The sequence below is a fragment of the Ursus americanus genome, chromosome 14 (assembly GCF_024610735.1).
Source record: "Ursus americanus isolate L20-20 chromosome 14, mUrsAme1.1.p, whole genome shotgun sequence".
Taxonomy (NCBI): Eukaryota; Metazoa; Chordata; class Mammalia; order Carnivora; family Ursidae; genus Ursus; species Ursus americanus.
This window is the reverse complement of record NC_142140.1, coordinates 42,790,881-42,815,170: the sequence shown is the minus strand read 5'-3', so window position 1 is coordinate 42,815,170 and position 24,290 is coordinate 42,790,881. Positions and strand designations below refer to the sequence as shown.

Here is a 24,290-nt window from a genome sequence, read left to right as displayed (position 1 = left end):
GAATTCACTTATGATAGACTGTTAATAATAGCAGAACAAGAGATATTGACGAGTGAGGTCAGTGTGCCAGGGCCTAGAACGGGAATTTGCCCATTATTCTCACTAAATAGTGGATCATTCAAGATTCTTAGGGGCTATTTTTTAGCAGATGGAATACACTAGTGCCTTGCTGAGACAGCCCATTCCGACTCCTACCCAGCACTCTCTGCAACCCTAACGACCCCATTTACAGTTTTCCTGAGGGATGACGTGGTCCCTGTGTTACAGGCAAAGGTAGTCTTTAATGGGACCTCAGGCACAGGGCTGGGTTTGGAGGGAAACCAGACCCTACGGAACGCCTTCCTTGAAGACCCCACCGAGACTCTCCTCCCGCTTCCTAGAGAAGCAGCGGAAGGATGCGCGAAACGAGGGACGAGGAACTGCTGATGACGCACTACCGGCCGCGCCACTGGTTTTCCGGCCTGGGGGTTGGGGGGGGTAAACCTGTGCCCCGGGCTTGCGCGCACCTGTGGGACCGTAGTCGCCACCCCGCGGGGAGCCCCCGGACCTCACGGTGAGCGGGCGGGGCCTTAGGGAGGGGAAAGGAGGGGCTCCGGGCGCCTTCGGCTGGGACGGCTGGCGGAAGGCTGCTGTACGAAGCCTGCCTCGGCGCCGTTCTCCCTCGTACTGCTGTCTGCGCGTGCGGCCCAGAACTCCCAGCGGCCTCAGCACAGGGCCCGCGTCTAAGAAGTTGGTGGAATGAATGTACGAATGAGGGATGACTGAGTGATGGATAGGTGGATAGATGATCAAGAGCTAGCACCCGTGTTCGGAAACGAAGTCGCGAGGCTCAGAGTTCTCGGTCTGGATACCAGCTGTTCCCCCGCAATTAATCCTACAGCTCAGAAACTTTTTCAGGGACCGTCGTACTAGGAACCGGCAGTAGGGTAGAGCGCACTAGGTGGCGAGTCTCGAATGTCTGAGTTACAATTGGATACAGAGGCTGTTTCTTGATCTCTGAAGTTGGACTGTCTAGTAGTCCCTGCCTTCCTTTCTTTACAAGGTTCAGTGGACCGCATGTATGTGATAGCACGTGTGGAAAGGTTAATGTCTTGCAACAAAATTTCACTATGCATCCCTTGCCAAATATTACACAGAACTCAGGGGCAGGGCTATTACAGAATGAGTGACGTTGGAGCCTGCCAGATGGGAAGATGCTTCCAGTCTAGGGATGGAAGATATATAGGTGAGCAGATTTTTGTGATAATTTATACTTAGTGCTCAATAGCACTGTTCGAAGCAGTTGGGCTAATTTATTTAATCCTCACAACAACGTATTATCTGTAGTTTTTAATGAGGATATTGAGGTACGGAGAGAATAGATGACTGTCTAAGGACATATTGCTACTGAGTGACCCAAGGCTGCAGAAGAGAGAGATCCAGTGTGCTGCTGCAGCCGGATGAGTAGGTTACTTTTGGGCAACTGACAAGCCCAAGAAGGGCTTCAGAGAGGAGTACATTTGAGTGTCATCTTATTGAAGGAATTGTGGTTTCAGATTCGTGAGAAATCTCACCCGGCTTGCCCATAATCCTTTAGCTAATTATTGAGATGTAAGGAGGTGGCAGGGAGGAGAAAGCTTACAAGGTAAGGGGAGAGAGCTAGCTCCCTGTTACTCTTAACAGGATTAAGCTATTAAAAGCTTCTTTCCTTTTTCCTTTTGCCCTTCACCATAATACCTATCTCTCCCCCAAACCTGGATTCAGACAGATCCTTTTATCATCTTAAAATCACTGACAATTAGATTATTCTACACTAGGCATTGGTGGAAAAACCTGTACCTTCCTCAATGGGGGAATTTATAGACTAGGGGACAGTATGCTATGGCTCACAGGCCAAATTTGGTCTATCACCTATTTTTGTAAAAAAGAAAAGAAAAAAAGAAGTCTTAGTGAAACACAGCCAAGCTCATTTGTTTACATATTGTCTAGTTGTTTTCAAACTACAAAGGCAAAGTTGAATAGTTGTGACAGAGAGACCATCTATCCCATGAAGCCTAAATTATTTATTTTTTAGCCCATTACAGAAAAAGTTTGCAGTTTGACATGAACTGCTCACAGCCGAGATGGTCCACAGGTGGAGGAGAGGGTTGTCACCAACATGTCTTTTCTTCTCCGTAGATTTTAGCGTCAAACATATTAATGCCTGACTGCTGTGGAATCCCTGCCATGGGGCAGATATCTTTATAAATGCTTTATATGAATTAACTCTAGTTAAGGATTCACAGAATGTTAAAGCTGAAAGGACTCATGGATATTATCTTTCTTCCCCGCACGGATATTATCTAATTTGTCACCTTTTTCAGATAAATAGCCAGTCATGTAGGCCCATTCACATGGGCTGTGACAGAGCAATTCCCTGATTCCCATTTCAGTCCACTTTAATCTTACTCGAATGAGGGGCCAATACCATATTCATTGGATCTAGCTTTTTGTTTTTGTTTTTGTTGTTGTTATTTTTGTTTCTGGTGAGCAAGGACTGTCATTTTTTACATGACTATTTCTCTAACTATAAAAGTAATACATGTTTATTGTAGTAGGGAAAGTGAAATATACAGATGAGTATAAAGGATAAAGGAAAGTAACCCATTAAATGACCTAGGGACCAATGTGTTACCATTTTGGTGGATTTCTGCTGTTCTTTGTGTGTGTTTTGTATATATCTGTGTATTAATAATAGTTCCTGTTTATTGAATGTTTACTTAGTGCTGGTATATGTATGCGTATTTTTTATTTTAGTGTTTTGAATTCTGTTTTAACGTACTCAATTTTCTCGTGGATATTCTTTGAAAACAAAGGGTAAGGAACTCTAAATCCTGAGTAGGAAAAGGTGTAATTCATTCATAAAAAGGACATTTAAAGAAGCAAATCCTCCCATAAAACTACCTCTTATATTAAGGATGTGAAGGACCCTAGTATGTACATTCATCCCGTTGCCTCATGCTGCAAGGGTGAGGGTTAGTTGTGCAGCTCACCAAAATGATCTTTTTAAGGCCTGTTCTTCTAGAGTATAGCTCTCATATTAACAACCATTACATCTACACATCAAGACAGATTGTTCCAGTTAGTCAGTGAGGTCCAGGTTTTTGAGAGCTGTTAATATGTACATGAGCCATTACTGTAGCAGAGTTGAAAGGTATGCCTTTGGGAATTTTAGATTATTAGTTTCATTTGTGAGCTAAGGCAGGAGCCCTGAGAATTATGTGCTTCATTTCTCTGCAGATTCATTGACTATAAGGTTCTCCAGTGACCATACACAAAAGTTTGTGAAGTTGCCAGATTCCTCTCCTCTGCCCCAGCCTCACCCCATCCCAGAGTAGGAATCATTGAGAGTCAGTCTTCCTCTGTAATCACTGAGAACCAGGCATTGTGATAGCATTGGGAGTTTTGTGAACAAGACAGAGAAGCCCCTTGACATCATGATACCTAGGAGACCAGCAGAGTGAATCTTAATCAGAATTTACATCAAAATCAAGCAGGCATTTAAATAATTTTGCCAAAATCAAATTTATGTAATTTTCATTTGTCCCTTTTTTAAAAGTTGTGATGAAAAGAGAGAAGATGTTCCAGGAATGGGAGAAAATATTTGCAAATGATGTATCTGATACAGGGTTAATATCCAATAAAGAACTTATAAAACTAGGGGCGCCCGGGTGGCTCACTTGTTAAGCGTCTGCCTTTTGCTCAGGGCGTGATCCCGGCATTCTGGGATCGAGCCCCGCATCAGGCTCCTCCACTGGGAGCCTGCTTCTTCCTCTCCCACTCCCCCTGCTTGTGTTCCCTCTCTCGCTGGCTGTCTCTCTCTCTGTCAAATAAATAAATAAAATCTTTAAAAAAAGCTTTTAATTTTAATTCCAGTATTGTTAACATACAGTGTTATGTTACAGTAACATACAGTTTCAGGTGTACGATGTAGTGATTCAACAATTCTATACATGACTCAGTGCTCATCACAAGTGAACACTTTAATTCCCATCACCTATTTCACCCATCTGCCCTCCCCCACTCCGTCTGGTAACCATCAGTTTGTTCTCTGTAGTTAAGAATCTTTTTCTTGCTTTATCTCTCTTTTTTTGCTTGTTTGTTTTGTTTCTTAAATCCCACATATGACTGAAATCATATGGTGTTTGTCTTTCTCTGATTTATTTGACTTAACATTATACTTCTAGCTCCATCCATGTTTTTGCAAATGGCAAGATTTCATTCTTTTTTTTTTTTTAAGATTTTATTTATTTATTTGACAGACAGAGAGAGAGACAGCCAGCAAGAGAGGGAACACAAGCAGGGGAAGTGGGAGAGGAAGAAGCAGGCTCCCAGCAGAGCAGGGAGCCTGATGCGGGGCTCCATCCCAGGACTCTGGGATCACGCCCTGAGCCAAAGGCAGACGCTTAACGACTTAGCCACCCAGGTGCCCCAAGATTTCATTCTTTTTTATGGCTGAATAATATTTCATTGTGTATATATAATTTCCACCAAGAGAAAGTACCATAATTTGCTAAGCCTCGGTGTCCAATGGTAGAAAGATTGTGTTTTCCAGCAACATTGCAGGGTATTTTTTTTTTTTTTTTACAGGTAACGAAAAAGTTCAGCTTTTTTCTTCTTTAGGAAGTTATTTTATATATTTATTTTTTTAAAGTAGGCTCCCCACCCAGCATGGAGCCCAATCTGGGGCTTGTACACAGGACCCTGAGATCAAGATCTGAGCTGAGATCAAAAGTCAGACGTTTAACCAACTGAGCCACCCAGGTGCCCTGGGAAATTACTTCTTTAGGAGAAAGTTCTAATAGTAGAATTACTAGATCAAAGCATATAGGCATTTTATAGGCATCCTGATGACTTTGAGAATCTTCTGAGATACATTGTAGGTGTTGTATATACTTAGTATTCTTTTCTGAGTCCCTATATTCACAAAATGATGATCCCAGTATTCCAACTGCAACTCAGCCTACAACTTTAAGACCTGATGTATATTGCCAAATTATCTCTAGAAGGATGGTGCTAGTTTACATTCCCACTGCTTGTGTATGAGAGGCTCTCTTTCCCCATACCTTTGCCAGTCTTGACTTTTAACACTTAAAAGAAAATTTCCAATTTGATATAAAAATAGATTCTTTATTCTTTTGATTTCCATTTCTTTGATTACCACCAAGATGGAACTTTGTTTTGATATGTTTATTGGCCTTTTGTAATTTTTGCTCTGTATGTTGTATTTCTCATGTTTTTATGAGTTCATCTTTTTTCCTTATTTTTTAATAAAAAGTCTTTTATCCATTAGGTCCATCTACTTCTTGATGTATAAATAATAACTTTCCTAGATTGTTTGTCATTTAATTTTATTTGCATTTTAGATAGAGGGATTGTTGCTTTTCTGTGACCAGATTTATCCAGTTTTGTCCTTTGTGGTTTGTGTTTTTTTGCATATTGCTTTGAAAAGCCTATCCTAATCCTGAAGTCAATCATTTCTTAATATTTTATTTTGTGGTTTCATTTTTATATTTAACCCTTTAACCAGTTTAGATTTATTTTGGTGTATGGTGTGAAATAGGAATCTCACTAAGTGTTTTTTCCAGGTCGTTAAGCAATAGTTCCAACATAATTTATAAATAATTAATTTTTTATGACTAGAAGTGCCAACTTTATCACATATTAAATTCTTTATTTCTCTCAGGGGATTAGTAATCTCTAAAATCAAAAGCCGGAGTTAAACTTCCTTTTAATACATAAAGTTGTTGTTGAGATTTTCCTGGCCACACTCCTTTGATGTTTTTATCTGTTATTCCCAGGATGTTAATTACTCTTTTTGTGATGCCTCTTTACTCTATTCCAGATATGTATGCCTACGTTCTGTTTGGATATTTGTTGTTGTTGTTGTTGTTTTAAAAGATTTTTTATTTAGTTATTTGACAGGGAGAGAGAGCGAGCACAAACAGGCAGAGTAGCAGGGAGAGGGAGAGGGAGAGGGAGAAGCAGGCTCCCTGCTGAGTAAGGAGCCCAATGCGGGGCTTGATCCCAGGACCCTGGGATCATGACCCGAGCCGAAGGCAGTCGCTCAGCCAGCTAAGCTACCCAAGCACCTCCTGTTTTATATTTGAAAACTAAATGTATTTTCTTTCTCCCCAAACCAGCGTTGCCATTCTCCTTAAAGGTTGCTATCATCACTCAAGCCCCAATCTGGCAAATTATCTTGACTTCTCCCTCTCCCTCACACCTCTTCCCAGTATTCATCCAATCCTGTGGATTCTGTTGGTCCAGTCTCCTTACTGGACTGCTGAAACAACCTTTGGGTTCTTCCAAGCTTCACCTCGCCTCCCCGCCTTCCACCGTTCATACACAGATTCCCTCTTTGCTATGGGCAGAAGGATGTGTGTGTGTGTGTGTGTGTGTTTAACAGCAGATACACTCATGTCACTTTCCCCCCCAAACCTTTACATTTTCCTTTTGTGCCTTTCTACTCACTTGAAGGTAAATTCCTTAAAATGGTTCTCAGGGTTGTATTTGATCTGGCTTTTGCTTGCCTCAGGCTTTATATCTTATTTTTGGTGCTTAATACTTTGTCTTACTGGATCTCTTTCATTTTTCCAAAGTACTGAGCTTGTTTCCTTTTGTATATTGTTTCATATCTTTGGTATATTCTTTTCTGTCTTCACCTGTTTCTTTTTTTTTCTTTTTTTAAAGATCTTATTTATTTATTTGACAGAGAGACAGACAGCCAGTGAGAGAGGGAACACAAGCAGGGGGAGTGGGAGAGGAAGAAGCAGGCTCCCAGGGGAGGAGCCTGATGTAGGGCTCGATCCCAGGACCCTGGGATCATGACCTGAGCCGAAGGCAGACCCCTAACAACTGAACCACCCAGGTGCCCAGAGAGAGAAAATCTTAAGCGGTCTCCACGCTGGGCATGATGTGGGGCTTGGTCTCACAACCCTGAGATCATGACCTGAGTTGAAATCAAGTCGGATGCTTAACCGACTGAGCCATCCAGGAGCCTCCCAGATAGGATCCTCCTAAACCTTTAAAACTCAACACAGAGGCACAGACTTTGATGAGAAGCCCATAGTACCGCCTTATTACGCGCTTCAGCAGACTCCTGCCTTTCTTATATGCCTTCTGAGCTCTTGATTATGGTAAAATCATCTTTCTGTCTTCCTTTTTCCTTGAAATAATGCTGCTGGTTCTACTTCTCACTCTGGGGTTATATGGAGAGACATTTTTGCATGAACAGTTGTGATTTAACATTCCAGACACCAGAAACTCTTGTAAGTCAAAAATTATTTCACAAGATAAGTGTTTTTTGTTTTGTTTTATTTTTTAAGTAGGTTCCACACCCAGCGTGGTGCCTAGTGCAGGGCTTGAACTAATGATCCTAAGATCAAGACCTGAGCTCAAAAGTCGGACATTTAACCAACTGAGCCACCCAGGCGCCCCTTTTTTCCTTTTTAAAACTGCAGCCTACACTCTTAATGTTGAGCTGTGCCTGGAGAAAAATTTTTTAGTTGATCTGACACCTAGAAGAAAGGGCAATCAGTGTATCTCTAAGTTGTACAAATAGAGTTCCCTAACTACTGTCCCGTTCCTTGGCATATGGTAGAGATGGGTGGATCAAACTTAATGCATTATCCTTGTTATGAGGCCATTTCCCTAAGCAACTTTTTTTTTTTTAAAGATTTTATTTATTTATTTGGGAGAGAGAGTGCGTGCATGCAAAAGGGAGGAGCAGAGGCAGAGGGAGAAGCAGACTCCCTGCTGAGCGTGGAGCCCGATGTGGGGCTTGATCCTAGGACTCCAAGATCATGGCCTGAGCTGAAACCAAGAGTCAGATGCTTAACCAACTGAGCCATCCAAGCGCCCCTCCCTATGTAACTTTTGATTATGTTAATTGACCTTTCATATAGATTGTTGTATAAAGACATGAATACTTCTATATACTTCATTGGTATCTTTACCATTATAAATAACATTTCTGATTTATCCATCCAGAGCTTGAGTGTTTGCTAGTATATCAGTCTGGCTATTACTTTTTACACAGCTGACAAATGGAATTTGTGAAGCTAGAAGGCTGGAAGCCAACCATGATTTTTACTGATGCGGTCACATTGCTATCCGAACAGATTTTGTGTGAATTATTAGATAGTATCCTTAGGCAACAGATCTTTCTCATTTTCCTGTTTACCGGGACAATGATATCCCCTTCCCCACCTTTTTTTCCCCTATGAGCAGGGCTCCCAGTTTTCCAACTCTGAAGTGTTTTCCAATCAAAACAAAGAGAAGATTTGCAGATGTTGACTATGCAAGGAGCTGAAGAGAGAGAGCTTGGAAGAGAGGTTTGTCCAGGTGAGTGAGCAAGGGAAAACCAGTGGGAGAAACAGTGGGGCTTTGGAAATTTTATAAGAGAAAGTGATTGAAGTTCAGGAAATAAAATTACCCTCTCTTTTAGGGATGTTGGGGGCAGATGTGGGTGAGCATCTCCTGGGGCCAGCTTTTCCCCAGTATTCATTTTGTCTCATTTCCAGCATTTGCTTTTACATTCTCGCACTGTCCACTCTGAATACAAACCATCCATGTTTCTTCTCCTGACCTAATCTTAGCTTGCTATTCTTTGTTATTTTCCCTTTATTTCTGTTGTCTTTGGTTCTCTGGCTTCCTAAGTGTTTGTAGGTGCCAATTCCATGGGGTTCCTTATTAATGGTGAACCTTACCCTGATACAGATCTCTTCCACCACCTGTAATTGAATTACTTGCTCCACTTCCTTTTATTGGCCCTTGTTTATATGCCATCATTGAGATATGTCAGAATTAGGCCCCTGTAACCTCGGGGGCTTTAACTCTGTCCTGCACAAGAGATACTCATTCTGATGTTTTCTTTCAGATTTAGTGGACAAGTCTGTTCCAGAGCAGGATGTCTCTGAAACTGATTCACCAGGGATAGTAGCAAATACGTCACCAGAGGATGCAAACCAGGATTCTGTATTTGAAAAAAAAAATGCATGTGAGAGCATGAAGGAAAACCCTGCTGGAGAGGTTCGTGGACCATGCCTTTTTCAAGAAGGAGGTTTTGGGGAAATAACTTTTATCCACAAGGAAGCTTCTCCTGAAACAATTAGCCAAGAATATAGTTTTGAGAGAAGCTTGCTCTTGACCTCCAGCTTTGTTACACATCTCAGGGTCTCTACAGAAGAGAGCCTGCATCAGTGGGAGACAAGCAGCATACACACTAATGAGATTTCAGACCAAAGTAAATGCCCAACTCTCTCTACACAGAAAAAGTCTTGGGAATGTAGTGAATGTGGAAAATCTTTTACTCAGAGCTCATCCCTTACCCAACATCAGAGGACTCATACTGGAGAGAGACCCTATGCATGTGAGGAATGTGGGAAAGCCTTTAGTCGCAGTTCCTTCCTTGTTCAGCATCAAAGAATTCACACTGGAGTAAAACCATATGGATGTGAGCGGTGTGGGAAAACATTTCGCTGTCGATCGTTTCTTACTCAGCATCAGAGAATCCATACTGGAGAGAAACCTTATAAATGTAATGAATGTGGGAATTCCTTCCGCAATCATTCACATCTCACCGAACATCAGAGAATTCACACTGGAGAGAAACCTTACAAATGTAATAGGTGTGGGAAGGCATTCAATCAGAACACACACCTCATTCATCATCAGAGGATTCACACTGGTGAGAAACCTTATTTATGCAGTGAATGTGGCTCTTCTTTTCGCAAACACTCAAATCTCACACAACATCAGAGAATTCACACTGGGGAAAAACCCCATAAATGTGATGAATGTGGGAAAACTTTCCAAACAAAGGCAAACCTCTCTCAGCATCGGAGAATTCATACTGGAGAGAAACCCTATAAATGTAAGGAGTGTGGTAAAGCCTTTTGTCAGAGCCCATCCCTTATTAAACACCAGAGAATTCATACTGGAGAAAAACCTTACAAATGTAAGGAATGTGGCAAAGCTTTTACTCAGAGTACCCCACTCACTAAGCATCAGAGAATTCATACAGGGGAGAGACCCTACAAGTGTACTGAATGTGGTAAAGCCTTCATTCAGAGCATTTGCCTCATTCGGCATCAGAGAAGTCACACTGGAGAAAAACCCTATAAATGCAATGAATGTGGGAAGGGCTTTAATCAGAATACCTGCCTCACTCAGCATATGAGAATTCATACTGGAGAGAAGCCCTATAAATGTAAAGAATGTGGGAAAGCCTTTGCTCATAGCTCATCTCTTACTGAACATCACAGAACTCACACTGGTGAGAAGCTCTATAAGTGTAGCGAATGTGAGAAAACTTTCCGCAAGTATGCACACCTTAGCGAACACTACAGAATTCACACTGGTGAGAAGCCTTATGAATGCATTGAATGTGGAAAATTCTTCAGACATAGTTCAGTCCTTTTCAGACATCAGAAACTTCACAGTGGTGAATAACCCTGGCATTCAGGTTATGACAGCTTCTCTAGAAAGAGTGACTAGGCATCTGGCTGGGGGCAGCGGGGCAGGTAGAGTTCCTGGAGGGAAGGATGAAGGAGCACCGACTATTACACTCAGAAGAGTATTTCCACTTGTGGAGGCGGGAGCTTGGAGAACGCGGAGCCTACTCCAGCTGGGCATCTGGGAATACAGGGTAGAAAGGAAGTTCTTGCTTTTTCAGATAAATCCTTGCTGCCTGCCACTTCTCCTTCCCCTTGTGACTCTCATGCCCGAGGTGCCATTTGTCAAGTTAGTATTTGTGATTCCCTTCCTGCACTCCTGCTCCACCTTCCCTGCTTTTGACCTGTGTTCTCTGGCCAGTAGGCTGAGGTGCTTTTCCAAACATTCCGTGTGAAAGTGGCAGCAGTTCTGAGGTAGTGCTAAGTAGCCTCCCGATATCTGAGGCTGCTGTGAACGTGTCATCTGGTAGAAGTGGTCTCATGAAGGGGAGATGGAAATAAGGGAAAACGAAGAATCCTTATTCATTCGTTCAACAAATAAGGGGATATGTGGCAGAAACTGGGCTGATGTCTACAGATAGCTCGTGAAGAAGGCTTTTATCAGGGTAAGGGAGATCTTTCCTGATCCTTTCAAGCTGGAAGGCATTTTGGGGCTAAAAAGGAAGTGGGAGGTCAAGAGAAACTTATCTTGAATGATGCCAGTTTGTGGGAAGGGAATCAGATCTGCTCAGAAGGTCAGGAAGAGGAAGAGCCAACCTTTGTCCCAGAGGAACACTGACTCACCCAGGCGGAAAATGGTTTGTGCTTAACTGCTGGTGCTGAGGCCCAGAGCAGGAAGCCTGTGTTTGACTGAGCAGGTCACCTACATATCCCAGCCCTGGACTAAGGTGTACACCCTTCTCTTATAATTCTGCCTGGGCCACTGGTTTGTAGGGTGCAGGGGAGAGAGACCCACCAGGATTAACTGTGTCCAAACAACTGTTAATTGACATTTAGGAAGGAGAAACCATTAGTGAAGAGAGAGGTCAGCCTTTTAGGTTGGCCGGAGTTGGGGCTGCTGGACCAGTCCTTAGGAGAGCATTGGTCATTGTAGCAGGGAGGGCTAGGTTTCATGTAATTATGCCATTGGTGGCTATAAACAGATCTGTTAGATTTCAGATATTTTTATTTTTATTGGGACTATCTTATTCTTGGATATTAACCTTCCCTGCAGGTTAGGAGTATCTAGGAAACCCTTTCATGGAATAAATTCAGAAAGTGTTTTAGAGAGAACTACCTCTTTTTCAAGTCCCTGAGTATTGAGATAGTAGTATGCCACTGTGATGGTATTTTATTTTAAGAGAAAGGGCATGGATTTTTCCTTTATTTCCTTACTCCCTTTCATGTTCTTTACTGCTACCCAGAGCTTGAGCTCTGAGAAATTTGGTGAGCTTGAGCTCTGAGAAATTTGGTGGGGATTGCCTTTGCCTGCTATTTGGAATAATTTCTGTGCCCTGAACCTTGCATAGTTTTTAAAATAATGACTGTTAAAAAACAAAGTCAGTTGGTTCTGGAATGGTTGGTTACTTAGAGCACAGGATTAATTTTTTTCCAGAACAGCTATCTTGTAAGCATTGGTTTGAGCTATTAATCACCATTGATAGGAATGTGGCAGAAACATCACTCTTCTTCCTCGGCAGCTGTGAAGATGATATTCTCAAAACCTGCCACGGGGCAATTCATAATTGAGTAAATTAATACCTTATGGACAAAAATAACCCTGTTAAAACTTGATGTTCATGAGAAAATTATAGTACTCAAAGGACATATTGATGTATTTGTACTTTCTAAGTAAAAATAACTATAGAATTCATTGCTGGCACACAGTAAATGTTCAATAAACATTTGTTGAATTAATACATTTTAGTCAACCTGTGCCCACCAGAAACTTAAGCAACTTCCTGATATGTAGGTATTTAGAGTAATATTTATACACCACTGTCTTTAGAGTTCTTGAGTTGAGATTAGAATTAGAGTTTTCTTAAGGAAGAAATGGGAACTCCGAGGGTGAAAGATATCTTGAAGTTCTTGTTAGAAAGATTTTCCAAAAACGTTTTAATCCTCAGGCTAAGAGTCTGATACCGTTTTCCCTTCCTGGGAAAGCAGGAAGGAAAGGAACTTGTCATCTTGCTACTCTCCTCATCCCATAGTCTCACACTTGAAATATTTCCTCCCAGTTTTCTCTCAGTTACTGGCCAGACACGTGCCCAGTCACGCCAGCCCCAAATCTTGGAATTGCTTTCGGTCAGTCTTTTACTCAGTCGCCATATCCAGGCAACCACTGTATCCTGCTTACATCTCCTAAATCTGGAAGCCATCTCCACTGCTGTTGCTTTAGTCGACCCTCCCATTTATTTCCTAGACCACTTCCCTATTTTCCTAATCAGTCTTCCAGTTGCTTGCCCCATGAGGCCGTCTTACACGTTGCTTCTGGATGGGTTTTGCAAGACACAACTGGCAGCTCTATTAGCATATCTGAGCCCCTTAGAAGGCATCCAAAGCTCCTCCACAAAAAATAAATAAATAAATAAATAAATAAATAAATAAATAAATAAATAAATAATACAGCTACTCCACTGGCCCATGCCTACATCATCACTCTCAGCTGCCTTCCCTACATTGCACACTGTTCCATAGTGCACATTCCTGTGATTCCATATCATGGCTGGACTCAACTTTGGCACCTTTTGCACAGACTGTACCTATTGCCTCAATTGCCTGCCTGCCTCCTGCTTGCCTGGAAAGCTCCCATGTGTCACTTATGAATGTGCTCATGCAACATCTCCTTTGAAGCTATCTCTGACCTCATATGTTTTTTATTTCTGTATTTTGTATCTTCATTTTGTTTACGTTACATTGTAATGGCCGGTTTCCAAATCTTTCTCTTCGCACTGAACTATCAGCTCTGTCAAAGCAGGGGCCCTGTGATATTTGTTCATCTTTGTATCCACAGTCTCTGGCTCTTGTCATGTGCTCAGTCAGTATTATTGAGCTCAACTAAAATATTGAGTCAGACATTTCTCCAGGCCTACCTGCAGGTTGTGACTTAGGTCCACCGTTGCCAGCAGAAAGGAGGTGTGGAAAGTATATGAGTGTGTCCATGAAGTGTTTGCAGGTGCAAGCATTCTGAACCTTTCCTTAAGATACAGATTGTGTGGTGGTATTGAGCACAGGGTCCCTTAGGAAAAGTAATATTTTGTAGCAAAAAAGACCTGCCCTGTTTTGTTATAAATTAGCCATTTAAATGTTCCACCGCAGTTTAACAAAGTACTTTCAGATACGTTGATGTCAGGGTCCACAGGAAGAGGCAAATGCTTGCAGCTGTAGAGGCACAAGCAGATCAGCTGGAATGTCCCTGAAATAAGAAGAGGGAGCTGAAGAGTGATGCTGGTCCGGCAGGAGAGCTACTGAGTTCCGCAATCCCAATGTAGAAGCACTTCCTGAGCTCATGGCTCTCTTGGGCTCCAGATGATAAAGAACTGGAAGGTGTTGCCTATTCTCAGTGTGCTGAAATTTAATTTGTGATTTCAGAAGGACATGGGATGAGGCCACATCAGATCCTCAGAACAACAGTAGAGAAAACAGGTGGTTGGACTTGCCCAAGGTCACACAGCTAGTAAGTGTCATGTGAAATTTGAACTCCCATGTCCTTTCTCGCTTTTCCTTCGTATTTCTCTTTGTCATACCTCTGTTCCGTGATGCCTCTTTACTTGTGTTTAGTATAGAGTTGACCACATAGGACTCCAGTCTTGCTCTGGTTGTGAGGATGGGAGGAGCTCATTTTAAGATTTTATTTTTAAGTAATCTCTACACTCAACATGGGGCTTGAACTCACAACCCCGAAATCAAGAGTCACATGCTCTACCAACTGAGCCAGCCAGGCGCCCTGGGAGCTCATTTTAGATCAAAAAGATTTTTGCCCTCAGATCTTGCAATGTGTGAGTGTGAGAAATATATTGGTTTTGCATTTTGATTTCACCTTTCTGCCTACATAATGCAGAAGTCTAGCTTTGACCCTGGGTGGCTTCAGTTTCACTCCTCTTTAGCTACTTGCCACTGCAGGGCTAAGGTCACCTTAGTTTTGTGGGATGTTTTTGGTGTCCACTCTTCCCCCACCCATTTTCCACCTCACTGAGAGAAGCTCCGCCCAAATTGTGTTAAGCCCCAGATTCATGTTTCTAGTAAATTGCTCTGCCTAGGGTACCCCACTCTAGAGTTCGTTCCTATACAGCAGAGCCTGCTGATTTAGATTCTTTGAAGCTTAAAAGTTAGGGGGAAAATGATTAGGCCTAGGCTCTCTGGCCTGTGGGATGTTAGGGCTTGGGGAGTGGGAAAAACTTGCTGAGTTCAAAGAAGTGCTGAGAACGTGACTCTTGGTAAAAAGCAAGGTGAGCTCAACATTATTGTTCCCTGGCACGTCACCTTACAGTTCTACAAAGGGTCGTCTTTTAGCTGAACAGGGTTAATGATGGCCTTAGCCTGGGGCATTTCCACTCCTAATTTCAGCCTCCTAAAGGGACTTCATTTTGGTAAACCAGCCAGTCTGGAAGTTGAGCAGATTATTTCTCTGCTGCATCTCATTCATTTTTTCAAGTGTTTACTGAGGGCCTCTCATGGATTGTACACTAGGGATATGGTAAGCAAACAACCCTATTTCCCACAGCTTGCATATCAGTAAGAATGCCTGGAAGTGGATCAGATGCCCTGCTATCCACGCCTTCGTCCCGGGAATACACGGTTCAGAGGAGCCTGTATGTGCAAGCATTCCCTGAGCGAGTCTCAGCAAGATCTGAAGTTTTGCCCCAGTGGGGATGAAGGCCTTGAGGGCTGGCAAGGTCTCTTGAAGCCAATGTGGAACAAAGAGGACTGGAGCTGGAATTTTTGGAGCATGATAGGACAAACATTTGCTGAACTTTTTTTAAGTGCCGGAAGGTCTTAGTAATTACACATATTAATCTCATTTAATCTTCATGATAAACTTGTGAAATTCGGTACCATTATTTCTGTTCTATAAGTCAGGAAACAGGTACAGAGAAGTAAGTAACTTGCCCACGTTTACACGCTGATAATCTGGGACTTAAGCTGAAAGCAGAGCTCTTACGTTCTTAGGGCCAGTTGTTGAACAAAGAACCCAAAGCAGAGGGTGTTTGGGGTTCCTGCGAAGAGGCCAGTTTTCTGGTAGGTGAGAATAAATGTATGGAAGGTTGAAGCCAGCTCTGTGAAACCCTTGGGAAGACCTCCAAAAGGCAGTGCCGTGGAAGAGTTTTTAGGAAGACAGATGTGGCCACGTTGCGGAATGAACAGTAAGAGCGCCTTGTGGTCGGCCACCAGTCTCCAGTTCGGTTTCCGTACCCTGGGAAGGAGCGCGGTGAGGTGGGTTTGCGGGCTGTATCTGCAGCGGCGGGTCCGGCGTCGGGCTGAACCCCCAGCTCTGGGCCGGGGAGGAAGCACCGAGATGAAGCCGCTCCCGCCTTCCTAGAGAGGAGACCACAGTGTTCTGACTGCGGCGCGGGCTGCTGACGTCAGCCGGCGCGGCGGGGACTGGCTCCGAGCTGCGCGAGGGCGCCCCGACGCCCGGGTGCCGCCAGATGTAGCGGGAGGCCCTCGGGAAGCGCTCTGCGTGTCGAGTCGCCGTGCTGGTCTGTGACGGTCTCGTCGCGGCGCCTCCCTCGGAACTGGGGCCGGCCCGCCGCAGTGCCTCTTCCCGGCGCGCGGGAACCTTTGGAGCTAGGGGTCGGAGCCACCTGGCCTTGAAGAGGGAAGGGAGAAGCTTGTTCGAGAGCTCCGTTCTGGGAGTCGGGAGACCTGGGTTCCATTTGTATGTACTTAAGGGAGGAAGCGAACTTCTGATTTCCAGTTCTCTGATTTCCAAAAGCCAATGCTATTCCTCGCTTTGCCCCTTGACAAAGTTGCGCGGGTTGAATGACTATATGTGCGAGTTACCAACTTCCTTTAAGCTTTTATTCTCTAATAGCAGCAGAATAGGTATTGTATGAACACGTAGACTCAATACTTTAACAGCAGATACTATTTATTGCAAGCATTTTTCGAAATATTCCCCATGTATTACCATGCATCATCACAACCCTATGAATTATTTTCTACTCCATATAACATTTGAAAAACGTCCTCAGAAAGGTTAAGTAACTTACCGAAGATCACTTGGCGAATAAATCTAGAACAGGGATTCAAACCCAGGGAGTCCTGGTCCCAGAGCCCATGCCATACTTCAAGTTTAGCGGTGGAAGACAAAATGTAATCAGAGCATCAAAACAATGGGAAGTGCTACAGTAGAGCCACGTAAAATTCTTTGAGAATATAGAGGAGAAAGGGCCTTGCCAGTCAAGAAAAATTATCCACCTATGAGATGTATAGTGGTTCGCATTTGAGCTGAATATTAAAGCTGAGTAGAAGTTTGAAAAGAAGTAGTTTGTTCAGTGTCAAATAGGGGGTGCTAGTGGATTGGGATGGATTAGACTGGTTACCATCCTCTCCGTTCAGAGTTCTTAAAAGCTTTCCTCCTAGGAGGGGTCCTTAACATCTTCCAAAAGACTCCCCCTGTCCTTGGAGATTCTGCTTCACATAGATGCAGTCTTATTTTCCCAAAATTCCTCTACTTCTGATTGTGGTAAGATAACTGTAGGGGAGTTTCTTTGATGTTGACTCCGCCTATTCTCAGCTGACCTCACTGTTTGACAGTAGTACCTGCACAGTTAGTATTTTTCAAACAAATGAATAACCATCCTCATTCAAAAATGGACTGGACTTGAGGTTTTTGCTCTTTTCCCATGTGTTTTTAGAATCAGAAGATCACAGAATGTTGGTACTAGTTTTCCACTTTCATTTCTCAGATACAAAAACAAATCACAGATAAGACCGAGTGACTAGCTTTAGGTTATTGAACACATTAGTGGCAGAGCCCAGACTTCTTGACTCAGGCCAGTGTTTGTTCTAACGCCCTCTACTGTAGCCCCAGTTTTTGACTTTTGAAGTCAATGGCTTTTCCAGTAGGTTTGGGGAGGAGGGAGCTTTGGCTCCAACTTTATCTTTTGCGGAGGAAATTTTACCCCAGGATAGTGCTTAGGAGCACCTGCCCCCTTTCTTTGTGCATTGTCAGGTCTCTTGGAAGACAACCCACTTACTGATTTGTGTCATTGGTGATAGTTTTTTTTTTCCCCAGATTTATTTATTTGAGAGAGTGCATGTGGGAGGGGCAGAGGGAGAAGGATTGAGCCTCAAGCAGACTCCACGCTGCACTTGGAGCCCAACGTGGGGCTTGGTCTCACCACCCTGAGCTCACAACCTGAGCCAAAACAAGAGTCGACCATTTACCCAGCTGCACCACCCAGGTGCCCTATGGGTGATACTCTTTTAAGAAATGATGATAGTCTTCATTCAGACTTAAAATAGTTATTTGGTTAGAGATTGGCTATTCCTGATGTTCCTCTGAATTCAGAATAGGAAGGAAGTAGGCTGACAATTTATTGGTGCTTTTTCTCCCCCCTCCATGCCTCAGATTCCTGCCCTTCCTCAAGAGAAGGCCCCAGGAGACAAACCAGTGTCACTTTTGTTCCTCACAGCTTATCTCTGGGTAAGTGAAATCTAACTATAGAGCCCAGGATGGGTTGTTACGGGGGTGCTCATTCAGAAGTGGTGGCAGACTTATAGTGGGTCCCAGCGGTGACCGCTACACCTAAACCCTGCTATGGAGTGATTGGTTATAGGACAGATCAGAGAATGTACTAATTTTGTATCACATGTACTTAAACTGTAGCAAGAATAGCTACCCCCTCTGCAGTTATCTGGTGGCTGCTCACTGAACTGCTAACTATAATGCCTTAATGGTGTAGCAGTCAGATGTGGGAAAACCGGTAGTAAATCACTGGATGACCCATCGCCGAGGTGACTGAAGTGTTTCCTCAGAGAATATGAATGGGCTCCTGGTTCTGTTTGGAACAAGAGCCTAAGTAATAACAACTTCCATTACTGGGCAGCAGAAGGCAACGTGGAGCCTGGGGATCTGTTAAATTCAGTAAGAATAGTACTGTATGAACTGGATTCTTAAGCTATGGGAACTCTATGGATAGATTGTGACTGTTTATGGCCTGAAGAATGCAGTCTAGTTTAATATGTATGCATAATATACATCCGTGTGTGTCTGTGTCTGTGTCTATGCATTGAGAGATGCCTAGAAGAAGAGGTCATCCAAAAACCGACTGTATTTTCACTAGGTGGTAGGATTTCAAGTAACTTCCTTTGTGGACTACCTGACTGTTCTTTAGAATGAGTATGCATTCTTTGTATGGTAAAAAAAAAACAAAAAACTTCTTGAGACAATAAAAATAAAGGAAATAAAAGTGTGGTTAGAGTTTTGGTTTTATGTTTAGCTATTTAAACCACCTGGCGTTAATTTTTGTATACGGTCTATCTATACGAGAATTTTATACAGAAGTTAAAAGATAGATGCATTCAGAAAAAATATTCAATATATTTAACAACCAGTGCGGTACAGTGCTGCCCAGTCAGATCAATCTCTGACTATAAACCGCTTGTGCAGAGAAACCAAGTAACTCTTAGCCAGGGTATCCATATGTACCAATAAGAAATGATCTTGAAGACACATTCTTTAGTGGAAAAAAAAAGAGCAAACAGCACATAGAACCTACAGAACAATTTGATATATGTAAGAGAGAATCAAATGGTGTATGTATAAAAATATGTAGAAAAAGGACTGAATGAATATACTCCAAACTTAATAATGCTATTCTCTGGGAAGGAAACGAGCTTGTTTGGGTAGGGTGGGATGGTGACAAAAAATGACTGATTTATCCTATATCCTTCTATTTTATCTAAATATTATAAAGTGAGGATATATTCATGTGTAACTTATATTGAAAAACTAAAATAAAAAGGCCTCAGAGAGTAAGAACGTGTCAGTGTCTGCGGCACCATCCGGGAAGCTGCTGCTGCGGCACCCGAGTGTCTGTCCTCAGATTCCGTCTGCCCTTCTTCAGAGCATCAGGGTTTCAAAGTCTGATGCCATTAAGATCATCTAAGTGTTTCTCTAGTTCTAGGGAGTGTCCTGATGACAAGGATTTGGTTCCCGTGTAGTTTTTCTGTAGTGGAGAGAATGTGTCCACCAGCTGGACATTGAGCATATACATTTTTCATTGTAGATCAGTAAAATGACAGTTTTCTACATCATTTTGTGAATTTGATGAGTATACATCAGATTCTGAAGCACTTCATTAGTGTCAAAGGTGAGGGCCAGATTCTGGACCACGATGCTATAGTCAAGTTACTGTCCAATGGGAATCTCTTCCCCAAGGACCACCCCATCCTATTTTTCCTCTAAACAAAACAATGATATCTTACTTTCTTTCAGTAAGCAGGGCTCTAGTTTTCAAACCTAAAGATCTTCCAGTTGGACGCAGGGGGAGAGCTACAGTTGCTGAATGTTTTGGAGAGAGGTCCAGAGAGACACCTATCAAGGCAAGTGGATAGGAAGGATTGGTGTGATGGACCTAGTAAAAGTCACAGCCTGGATAACTTTTTTTTTTAATTATTTATTTTTAGAGAGAGAGAAGGAGAGGGGGGAGGGGCATAAGGAGAGGGAGAGAGAGAATCTGAAGCAGACTCCCCACTGAGCATGGAGCCTGACACGGGGCTTGATCCCAGGACCCTGGGATCATGACCTGAGCCAAAACCAAGAGTCAGATACTTAACCAACTGAGCCACCCAGGTGCCCCACCTTTGAAATCTTAAAGAGAAACTCTAATTGTCACTAGACAATGATGTAAGCTTGTACTTTCTCCAGCAGCATGAGCAAGATATTGCTTACAGGCAACCTAAGGAAATAGAATTACTTTTCACCTATTTTTTGAGGAGTGGAGACTTTAGGTAGGTAATAGTTTTCCCTAACACTAATTTACCCAAGATTAGTATACTTATCCCTTTCACATTCTACTGTTTATCACTCTGGATGATCCTAAATTACCTGGATTCGTTTTTAGTATTTAAGTGTTCCAGAATCAATCACGATAGGGAATTTTATAGATTTCCCAACATCTGTCACCACTTAATCTCTTCTCCCTATTATCTAATCTTTTCTCCAGGTCATTGCGATCTATCTCAATTATTGAGAAGAGGATATAATCAAGATTACACAATGCAGGTCCTCCGTTCTGCACAGAGGACATTTTCCTTTGTGATTTTTTTTTTTTTCAGACAAGACTAAACCTGATGCAACAGTGTTAATTGACTTGTGGCAGATGTGCAGGGTCAGAGAACCTGGTCGTCCAGGGTTTGTGTTTGGACAAGATGAAGACGCTTGCTGAAGAAGGAAGAGAAGGGGTATCCTGCAGGAATGCCCGAGGGGACAGTACATGCACACATAACACCCAAAGCTTTCCCAGGACAGTGTTACTATAATAATCATCTTTGAGAAAGTTCCTTATAAGTGTCATGAATTTGAGAGACAGTTTCCTCTAAACCTGAACCTACTGGACAAACATTCCTTGTGTTACAAGCAGCATGAGTTCCAGCCAGATTTCACTGCAAATGAACCCTCAGAGACTTAACACGCAGAAGAAACCTTCAAAGTGTAGTGAATGTGGGAAATTCTTTACTCAGAGATCATCTCTTACCCAGCATCAGAGGATTCACACAGGAGAGAAGCCCTATGTATGTAGCGAATGTGGAGCTTGTTTCCGTAAACAGTCAAATCTTACTCAGCATTTGAGGATTCACACAGGAGAGAAACCTTATAAATGTAATGAATGCGAGAAGGCCTTTCAAACAAAAGCAATCCTTGTCCAGCATCTGAGAATTCATACTGGAGAGAAACCCTATAAATGCACTGAATGTGGCAAAGCCTTTTGTCAGAGTCCATCCCTTATCAAACACCTGCGAATTCATACTGGAGAGAAGCCCTATAAATGCACTGAATGTGGCAAAGCCTTTAGTCAAAGCATTTGCCTTACCCGTCACCAGAGAAGTCACTCTGGAGATAGACCTTATAAGTGTAATGAATGTGGGAAAGCCTTTAATCAGAGCGCATGCCTCATGCAGCACCGGAGAATTCATTCAGGAGAGAAGCCTTACACATGTCCTGAATGTGGTAAAGCCTTCACTCAGAACTCCTCCCTTGTTGAACATGAGAGAACTCACACTGGAGAGAAACTTTACAAGTGTAGTGAGTGTGAAAAAACTTTCCGCAAACAAGCACACCTTAGTGAACATTACAGAATTCATACCGGAGAAAAACCTTATGAATGTGCTGAATGTGGGAAATCCTTCAGGCACAGCTCGGCGCTTGTTCGACATCAGGGGCTTCATGCTGTAGAGTAAAACTTGGGATATAACCAGTGTGGAAAGTTGTATATGAAAATGCCCCCCCCCCCAATTCTTAGGCATTTAAGACTCAGTCCTTGACTGGGATGAAGGTTCTGTATGTTGAGCAAAACGCAATGTGTCCTTAACGTTAAGAAAACAGACTCAGAACTAGAGAGTCTTGAGTTTAATGACTTCTCTGCCACTTAATGGGGTTAAGACCGGATCCTCTCCAAGCCTGTTTTCCCCATCCTCCTCCTCCTCAGAATGAGGATACTCACTAGGGTTGTCTTGAGAATAAAATGAGTTGTATGTAATAACTGTCATTAATTGGTTTTGAGTTATAGATGTTCCAAGCATATATAAAGCTACTGAAAACGAGCAAAGTTCAGCATTAGTTTTTGGTTCTCAATGTGTTTTTTAAGAACTTTTTTTTTTTAAAGATTTTATTTGACAGAGTGAGAGAGCACAAGCAGGGGGAACAGCAGAGGGAGAGGGAGAAGCAGGCTCCTTGCCAAGCAGGGAGCCCAACGCAGGGCTTGATCCCAGGAACCCTGGGATCGTGACCTGAGCTGAAGGCAGATGCTTAACCATCTGAGCCACCCAGGTGCCCCATAAGAATTAAAAAAAAAAAAATTCTTTTTTTTTTTATTTAAAGATTTTTATTTATTTATTCGACAGAGATAGAGACAGCCAGCGAGAGAGGGAACACAAGCAGGGGGAGTGGGAGAGGAAGAAGCAGGCCCACAGCAGAAGAGCCTGACGTGGGGCTCAATCCCATAACGCTGGGATCACGCCCTGAGCCCAAGGCAGACGCCCAACCGCTGTGCCACCCAGGCGCCCCCCAAAAAAAACATTCTTGAAATTGGGCTATGATTTCATGCTTAATCTACAGAAAGTTATTTAAACTATGTCTAGATTTAAATAGAACACAATTTAAGAGTTTATCCTTGAGAAAATTCAGATTAATCAGAGAAAAAAGAAATTACTGGGATTTGAGTGGACATTGTGAAGTGTACTTCTGAGTACCCTGAAGAGCTTTTTTAGATTTTGATACCTCCCACTGTTGGATCTTACTTCACTTCAAGCTCTAGATCTCTCTTTTCCATGAAAAGGGAAGCCTTGCTGACACTAACCAAATAAAAACTTGTGTTGCAGGACTTTTGTGTTTGCGGTGGTGGGGGTTGGTGAGGAGAAGTTATATATGAGAATAAAGAGAGGTGGAAATAGAAGAGAACATAAGCATGTTGATTAGTATGTGGCTGTACTGGTTTGGAATTTGTGAAACTAGATAAAGAAAATGTCACTTAAGAGTTGGGAGTCCAGAAGGGGGAGCTCACACATTCCACACCTTGCAGCCCTTTGCAGAACCAACAGAAAGAGCCACACCTTGCATTCCTAACAAGAAGACTACTTTACTAAGCCCCAGCAGGGAGAAGGAAGATTATCTCCTTGCCTGGCAACAGCCCCGCCAATGAGACCGTCACAACTCAGCCAATGAGAAGCCATTACCTTTCAAACTCCCAGTGTACTCCAATGGACATTTTCTTTGTAACGACTCCTCCCAATTCCCCCCATCCTCTCCAAAAGAGCAGTCCCCTCCTTTGTTCTCCTGACTTGCCTAGTTTTGTAGTAGCTTGTGTGTCCTGAATTGCAATTGTCTACGATTCTCAAATAAACCCATTATGCTGGTAAAATAATTGACTTTTATTTTTAAGGCTGACAAATTCTAGGAGCACAATACTAAAGAGGGCCTCTTAAGGGAAGAGGAGGGCAAAAGACATTGAATTTTCAGATGTCAGAAGTGGTACTACTGACCAACAACTTTTGGTTTATTCTTCTCATATATCAAGAAGTCCAGAAGTTGGCAGTCTGTGGCTGGTGCAGCAGCTCCTTGAGGCATGCTATCAGGATCCGAGTGCCTTGAGTCTTTCCACTGTACCACCCAGAGAAAGGGTCTGCCTTCCTTAGGCCAAAAGATGGCTCCAGTACTCCTAGGTTTCGTGTATGTGCCCCAGAATGTGGCAGGATGTAGCAAGGACAAAGGTTCATGCCTGCCAGACCTGCTTTCTTGTATCAAACACCTGGTAGCTTTATTAAGCAGACTGCTACTTGTATCTCTCTTATAGTGTTATTAGCTTGTATCTCTCTTATAGTGTTATTAGCTTGTATCTCTCTTATAGTGTTATTAGCTACAGTCTCCATGTTATACATTCGATCCTCTCTTCTATCAAGATCAATTGTTATTAGATGCTCACTTGTACAAGACCCACTTTTTAAATTTATTTTTTTATTTTTTAAAGATTTTATTTATTTATTTGACAGAGACAGAGACAGCCAGCGAGAGAGGGAACACAAGCAGGGGGAGTGGGAGAGGAAGAAGCAGGCTCATAGCAGAGGAGCCTGATGTGGGGCTCGATCGCAGAACGCCAGGATCACGCCCTG

At 42.8% G+C, this 24,290-nt stretch overlaps 2 protein-coding genes across 5 annotated transcripts; both read left to right on the top strand.

Moving 5' to 3' along the window:
- The first annotated feature begins 443 nt into the window (after positions 1 to 443).
- On the top strand, positions 444 to 20,686 carry ZNF502 (zinc finger protein 502). 4 transcript variants are annotated; one of them, XR_015726692.1, is made up of 6 exons: positions 444 to 553; positions 8,251 to 8,364; positions 8,900 to 10,381; positions 14,046 to 14,130; positions 18,031 to 18,105; positions 20,630 to 20,686. XR_015726692.1 is itself a non-coding variant. In XM_087867122.1 (5 exons), coding segments are annotated over exons 2-5 (1,623 nt in total). In that variant the 5' UTR covers positions 444 to 553; positions 8,251 to 8,309; the 3' UTR covers positions 18,032 to 18,118. The 4 variants fall into 4 exon arrangements, 3 of the variants coding, with proteins under 3 accessions (XP_087723248.1, XP_087723246.1, XP_045634586.2); XM_087867122.1 differs by lacking the exon at positions 20,630 to 20,686 and having other exon boundaries at positions 18,031 to 18,118; XM_087867120.1 differs by lacking the exons at positions 18,031 to 18,105; positions 20,630 to 20,686 and adding an exon at positions 15,178 to 15,286.
- Positions 20,687 to 21,043: 357 nt separating this feature from the next.
- Positions 21,044 to 23,530, top strand: ZNF501 (zinc finger protein 501). The gene has a single exon (XM_087867123.1). It carries the CDS (start codon positions 21,048 to 21,050, stop codon positions 21,861 to 21,863), a length of 816 nt encoding a protein of 271 aa, XP_087723249.1. The 5' UTR covers positions 21,044 to 21,047; the 3' UTR covers positions 21,864 to 23,530.
- The last annotated feature ends 760 nt before the right edge of the window (positions 23,531 to 24,290 follow it).